The following is a 7,549-nucleotide window of genomic DNA, read 5'->3' on the forward strand; positions in this document are numbered from 1 at the left end:
GTATCAACATCATCATCAGTATCAGCATCATCATCACTAACATCTTTATCCTCATCTATCATCATCCTCATCATTGGTATCAGCAGCATCATCATCAGCATTACAAACATCTTCATCATCAGTATCATCAGTATCATCATCAGCAGCATCATCATCAGAATCAGCATCACCATCACTAACATCTTCATCCTCATCTCTGATCAGCATCATCATCATCAGTATCATCATCAGCATCATCATCACTAACATCTTCATCCTCATCTCTCATCATTGTCAGCATCATCATCAGTATCATCATCATCGGTATCAACAGCATCATCATCTTCATCATCAGCATCACCAACATCTTTATCCTCATCTATCATCAGCATCCTGATCGTCATCTTCATCCTCATCCATCATCATCATCACCAACATCTTCCTCTATCATCATCATCAGTATCATCATCATCAGTATCAGTATCATCACCATGGCGCACCTGCTTGACGCCCCGCCCCCTTTGTCTTCCTTGCAGAAACCCCGCCTGGCACACGCCCTGTGTGACTATGCCCCGCCCCTCACCGCCCACCTGCACTTCCTGCGCGGTGACGTCATCGACCTGCTGGACTGCTCTGACTCGCGGTGCTGGAGAGGACGTTGCCGCGGCCGCGTGGGCGTCTTCCCGCCACACTGCGTGCAGCCGCTCTACCACTGACGCCACACCCACACTGACTCCCCACGTGACCACGTCATCACTGCCTCCCCCTGGCGGACGTCTGCAAGCAATACTTGTCATTCTTTTATGCTCTCAAGTCTTTTTAAAGATGTTCAAGTTGTTAAAATTTACAGAAACTTAACATTCTATGTACAAAAATAGGAAGTCACAGTTTAAGGTTTTTCATCGGAAAATTGATTCTTATGAAATAAAACAGAAAACATTTTCATTAATTTTTAAAATCAATTTTCAAAATGCGTCCATTGATTTAAAATCGAAATATAGAGAAAAAACTATTCTTTTTTAGCAACCCTAACCTAGCATTTTTGTTTACATAAAATTTTGCTAAAATGCTAGCGATAAAACATTAGCAGGCTAACATGGGAAAAGTTAGCATACTTGCAAGATGGCGCCGAATGTCAAAATCCATCATTTTTGTGTATAAGTAAAATTTAGCTAAAATGCTACCAACAAAACCTAAGCATGCTAACGTCAGCTTTTTAACATGGGGAAAAGTTAGCATACTTGCAAGATGGCGCCAAATATCCAAATCCATCATTTCTATGTATTCAAATAAAACAGTTAGCTAAAATGCTGCCAATAAAACATTAGTTTGCTATTGTTAAAATGCTAACATAGGAACGGTTAGCACACTTGGAAGACGGCGCCAAATATCAAAATACATCATTTTTGTGTATGAATTAAATTTAGCTAAAATGCTACCAACAAAACATTAGCATGCTAACGTTAAAAAAATACCATATGAACAGTTAGCATACTTGCAAGATAGCGCCAAATATCAAAATCCATAATTTTTATGTCTACAGGTACACAATTAGCGAAAATACTAGCAATAAAATATTAATTCCTAACATTAAAATGCTAACATTAGAAAAGTTTGCAAATGTGCAAGATAAGATGGCGGCAAATATCAAAATCCTTCATTTGTATGTTTACATAAAATTTTGCTAAAAAATGCTACCAACCAAACATTAGCATGCACACATTAAAAAGATAACATGGCAAAAGTTAGCATACGTGCAAAACGGCACCAAATATCAAAATCCATCGTTTTTATGTTTACAGATAAAAAACTTGCTAAAATTCTAGCAATAAAACACTAGCGTGCTAACGTTTGAAAGCAGACATAGGAACGGTTAGCACACTTGCAAAATGCCGCCAAATATCAAAATCCATCATTTTTATGTTTACAGGTACACAATTAGCTAAAATGCTACCAATAAAACATTAGCTTGCTAACGTTAAAGTACTGACATAGGAACGATTAGCACACTTACAAGATGGCGCCAAATATCAAAATCCATCATTTTTATGTTGACAGGAAAAAACTTAAGCTAAAAGGCTAGCAATAAAACATTAGCTTGCTTATGTTAAAATGCTAACATAGAAATAGTTGGCATACTTGCAAGACAGCGACAAACATCAAAATCCATCATTTTTATATAAAATATAAGCAAAAAAAAATGATAACAGTTAGCATGCTAATGTTAAAATCCTAACATCGGAACAATTGTCATACATGCAAGAGGGCGCCAAATATAAAAATCCATCATGTTTAAATTTATAAAATCACCTAAAATATAAGCAATAAAACATTATCAGGTCAACATCAAAAAATGCTAACATGGTACCAGTTAGCATGCTAACATTAAAAATGCTAATACGGGAACAGTTAGTGTACTTACAAGATATCACCAAGTAATGACATCCATGGTATGTAAGTTAAAAAAGTATAGAATTAGCTCAAAGGTTAGCGATTGATTTTTTTTTTTAGCAATAAAACATTAACAGTTAGCATTCTAACGTTAAAACATTGACATGGCAACAATTAGCATACTTGCAAAATGTCGCCACGTAATGACATCCATGGTATGTAGGTTTAAAAGTAAAGAAATTGGCTCAAATGCTTGTGATTTTATTTGTATAAATAGAATATTAGCAGTTAGCATGCTAACATTAAAACCCTAACATGGGAACAATTATTACACTTGCAAGATGGCGCCAAATATCAAAATCCATCATGTTTAAGTTTACAAAACTACCTAAAATATAAGCAATAAAACATTATCAGGTCAACATCAAAAAATGCTAACATGGTACCAGTTAGCATGCTAACATTAAAAATGCTACTACGGGAACAGTTAGCGTACTTACAAGATATCACCAAGTAATGACATCCATGGTATGTAAGTTAAAAAAGTATAGAATTAGCGCAAAGGTTAGCGATTGATTTTTTTTTAGCAATAAAACATTAGCAGTTAGCATTCTAACGTTAAAAAACTAACATGGCAACAATTAGCATGCTTGCAAAATGTCGGCAAGTAATGACATCCATGGTATGTGGGTTTAAAAGTAAAGAAATTGGCTCAAATGCTTGTGATTTTATTTGTAGAAATAGAACATTAGCAGTTAGCATGCTAACATTAAAACCCTAACATGGGAACAATTATCATACTTGCAAGATGGCGCCAAATATCAAAATCCATCATGTTTAAGTTTACAAAACTACCTAAAATATAAGCAATAAAACATTATCAGGTCAACATCAAAAAATGCTAACATGGTACCAGTTAGCATGCTAACATTAAAAATGCTAATACGGGAACAGTTAGCGTATTTACAAGATATTACCAAGTAAGGACATCCATGGTATGTAAGCTAAAAAAGTATAGAATTAGCGCAAAGGTTAGCGATTGATTTTTTTTTTTTTAGCAATAAAACATTAGCAGTTAGCATTCTAACGTTAAAACACTAACATGGCAACAATTAGCATGCTTGCAAAATGTCGGCATGGATGACATCCATGGTATGTAGGTTTAACTGTAAAGAAATTGGCTCAAATGTTTGTGATTTTATTTTTAGAAATAGAACATTAGCAGTTAGCATGCTAACATTAAAACCCTAACATGGGAACAATTATCATACTTGCAAGATGGCGCCAAATATCAAAATCCATCATGTTTAAGTTTACAAAACTACCTAAAATATAAGCAACAAAACATTATCATGTTAACATCAGAAATGGTAACAGTTAGCATGCTAACGTTAAAATTTCTAATACGGGAACAGTTAGCATACTTACAAGATATCACCAAGTAATGACATCCATGGTATGTACATTAAAAAAGTATAGAATTACCTCAAAGGTTTGCGATTTTTTTTTTCTCCTCGCAATAAAACATTAGCAGTTAACATTCTAACGTTAAAACGCTAACATGGGAACAATTAGCATACTTGCAAAATGTCGGCAAGTAATGACATCCATGATTAGTTCCGATATTTGAGAAAAAAACTTACACGCTAGCATGGGAACAGTTAGCACATTTGTCGATAGATATTTTAAATAAGCATAGAACATTGCGATTGGATTTTTTTTGTTAGCACCCCTTATTATTGTGTGCACTTCTTTTTACACTTGTGTCATTGATAAGAGTGTTGCATAAGTCAGGACAAAATACTCTTTTCCAAGCACTTATTTTCCAAGTCATATATATATATATATATATATATATATATATATATATATATATTAGGTTTTAGGTATTTGTTGTGTATTTTCCAGTTTGTACTAGAAATATAAAGAGTTGTGTTTTACTGGCCACTTTGTTGCCCACATTTGACAAAACCCCCCCCCCAAAAAACAGACATCTTTAATAATAACAAAATAATTAAAAGCCAAACAAACTAATAAAAAAACATTTGTAAGATATTAACAGTGTTGGGATGGATACTGAAAAAACAGTAACTAGCTACACTTACTAGTTACTTTATTTCAAAAGTAACTCAGTTACTTACACCAACAAGTAATGCGTTACTGTGAAAAGTAACTATTTAGTTACTTCTATTTTCAATTGTATTTTTATTTTATTTTTTTAAGGCCCCCATTAATGGCCTTTTAGCCTTCATTTCAGTCCTGTTATTGCAGTGGAGAATAAAACTTGGCACCACTCAACTCTGCTAAGCAACGTGGTCTACATACAACACACAAAGACAAAGAAATGTTTCAAAGGGCCAATTTATTTTGGGCTGAAACAAATTGACAAAACTATTTTAAATAGCTGCAATATAACATACACAAGTAAGAAACAGCATAATAACAAGGAAGACATACACAAAGCCTAACCAGGCCTTTTTTTCTCTTAAGGAATTGTGAAATACAACCATGTCTTCAGTAGATCAACACTGTACTGAAGCCCAGAAAACTCTACGCATTTCCCCAGTTTTAGTTTAGAGATAAGGAAAGATTGACCTGGCCCACTAGAATCCCTCTTTATGTTTGCCAACTTTCTAGTCTATACATTTAGAGCAGGGATGTCCGAAGTGCAGCCCGCCACAAATTCTGCAAAAATTGCAAAATTGATAGTATTCCAAAATTTAAAAAAAATACAAACATTTAAAAAAATTGGAATGATGTCATGCCTGTGTGATACTGTTTTGTTTTTTGGACACTAAGTTACTGTTTTTGCACTTCCTGGTTTGTTTTGTTACCATAGCAACTCATTAGTTTTAACCTGTCCTCATGTCTCGCACCTGTTTTCACTGATTATGTCACTGCTATTTAAGCGGTTTGTGTCTGTTCTTTGTGCTGGCAACATCACGTCAGAACGTGGACTATGAGGTGGTTGTTTTCCCGAGATGCAAGTGAACTTGGACCGGAGATGACGTGAAGGTAAGGACATTTTTATTTTTATTTTAACACTATGACTAAAAAACAGGAACAAACAAAAGGCGCTCGCAAGGAGGTACAAAAACTTGGTAGTGAAAACAAAACTTGCACTAAGGCAAAACTATGAATATAAAACAAAAACTTGCACAATGGCATTAATAACGAAAAGCTCACACATAATCAGTGAAAACAGGTGCGAGACATGAGGACAGGTGAAAACTAATGAGTTGCTATGGTAACAAAACACACCAGGAAGTGCAAAAACAGGAACTGAGTGTCCAAAAAACAAAACACGATCGCAGACATGACAAATGAGGTGAACCGGGCGGTATAGCTCGGTTGGTAGAGCGGCCGTGCCAGCAACTTGAGGGTTGCAGGTTCGATTCCCGTTTGTGCCATCCTAGTTACTGCCGTTGTGTCCTTGGGCAAGACACTTTACCCACCTGCTCCCAGTGCCACCCACACTGCTTTAAATGTAAAAATTAGATATTGGGTTTCACAATGTAAAGCGCTTTGAGTCACTAGAGAAAAAGCGCTATATAAATAAAATTTACTTCACTTCACAAATCTTATGAGGAAAAAGTGACAAAGCTGACATGTAGGCAGTTGTTTTTCCTTTTGTCTTTATTTTCTTTTTTTTCCATTGTCCCCCCCAAAAAACGGACAAAAAAATCTGTTATAATGAATTATTACTTAAAAATTATCACTTTAAAATGTTTTATGTGGAAAAAATATTGCATATGTTGTGTGGTTGCCATGTAAAAACATCAAAGTTTTGACAAAAGAGCATAAAAAACAAACAAAATAATAGTTCAAACTTAAAATCGACAGATATATCGGAAATTTATCTTGAAATTTAAGTGAAAAAGTAAAAAAAAAACCTAATAAAAATGCATCACTTTATGAGTGGGGAACCTTTCGGATCTCAAATATATTTAGTAGGATTTTATTTAACTTTTCACTGTGATTACTCAAAAAATATGAAATCATTAAAATCATTGCTTTAATTGCTAAATAAAGGAACTCTCCTGAAGGAATCAATAAAGTACTATCTATCTATCTAAATACTGCATATTTCAGTTTTACTATAAAAAAACAATGTTGTCTTTGACAGAAAAGGCATAAAACCTTATTTGTTTTACTTTTTATCAACCTCAAGTTGATATAGAGATTTACTGTAAGGGGAACATTATCAGCAGACCTATGTAAGCGTCAATATATACCTTGATGGTGCAGAAAAAAGACCATCTATTTTTTTAACCGATTTCCGAACTCTAAACGGGTGAATTTTGGCGAATTAAACGCCTTTCTGTTTATCCCTTTTTTAGCGATGACGTCAGAACGTGACGTCGCCGAGGTAACACACCCGCCATTTTCATTTTCACATTACAAACACCGGGTCTCAGCTCTGTTATTTTCCGTTTTTTCGACTATTTTTTGGAACCTTGGAGACATCATGCCTTGTCGGTGTGTTGTCGGAGGGTGTAACAACACTAACAGGGAGGGATTCAAGTTGCACCACTGGCAAGAAATCTTCCGCCAGACCCCCATTGAATGTACCAAAGTGTCTTCACATTTTACCGGCGATGCTAAGACAGACATGGCACAGAGATGTATGGATAACCTGCAGATGCATTTGCAACGATTAAGTCAACTAAATCACAAAGGTGAGTTTTGTTGATGTTGACTTATGTGCTAATCAGACATATTTGGTTGCGGCGTGACTGCCAGCTAATCGATGCTAACATGCTATTTACCGGCGGTGCTAAAGCAGACATGGCACAGAGATGTATGGATAACCTGCAGATGCATTTGCAACGATAAAGTCAACTAAATCACATAGGTGAGTTTTGTTGATGTTGACTGCCAGCTAATCGATGCTAACATGCTACGCTAATCGATGCTAACATGCTATTTACCGGCGGTGCTAAAGCAGACATGGCACAGAGATGTATGGATAACCTGCAGATGCATTTGCAACGATAAAGTCAACTAAATCACATAGGTGAGTTTTGTTGATGTTGACTGCCAGCTAATCCATGCTAACATGCTACGCTAATCAATGCTAACATGCTATTTACCGGCGGTGCTAAAGCAGACATGGCACAGAGATGTATGGATAACCTGCAGATGCATTTACAACGATAAAGTCAACGAAATCACAAAG

At 35.5% G+C, this 7,549-nt stretch overlaps 1 protein-coding gene across 2 annotated transcripts in view; it reads left to right on the forward strand.

The window, feature by feature from the left end:
* LOC133539152 (GRB2-related adapter protein-like) overlaps positions 1–5,042 on the forward strand; it is a 15,527-nt gene extending 10,485 nt beyond the window's left edge. For both annotated transcript variants that reach the window (XM_061881261.1, XM_061881262.1), the window contains one exon: positions 516–5,042. In XM_061881261.1, the coding sequence (XP_061737245.1) occupies positions 516–695 (180 nt within the window). In that variant the 3' untranslated portion in view covers positions 696–5,042. The remainder of the gene's footprint in view (positions 1–515) is intronic.
* Positions 5,043–7,549: the final 2,507 nt, after the last annotated feature.

The sequence above is a fragment of the Nerophis ophidion genome, linkage group LG20 (genome assembly GCF_033978795.1).
Source record: "Nerophis ophidion isolate RoL-2023_Sa linkage group LG20, RoL_Noph_v1.0, whole genome shotgun sequence".
Classification (NCBI taxonomy): Eukaryota; Metazoa; Chordata; class Actinopteri; order Syngnathiformes; family Syngnathidae; genus Nerophis; species Nerophis ophidion.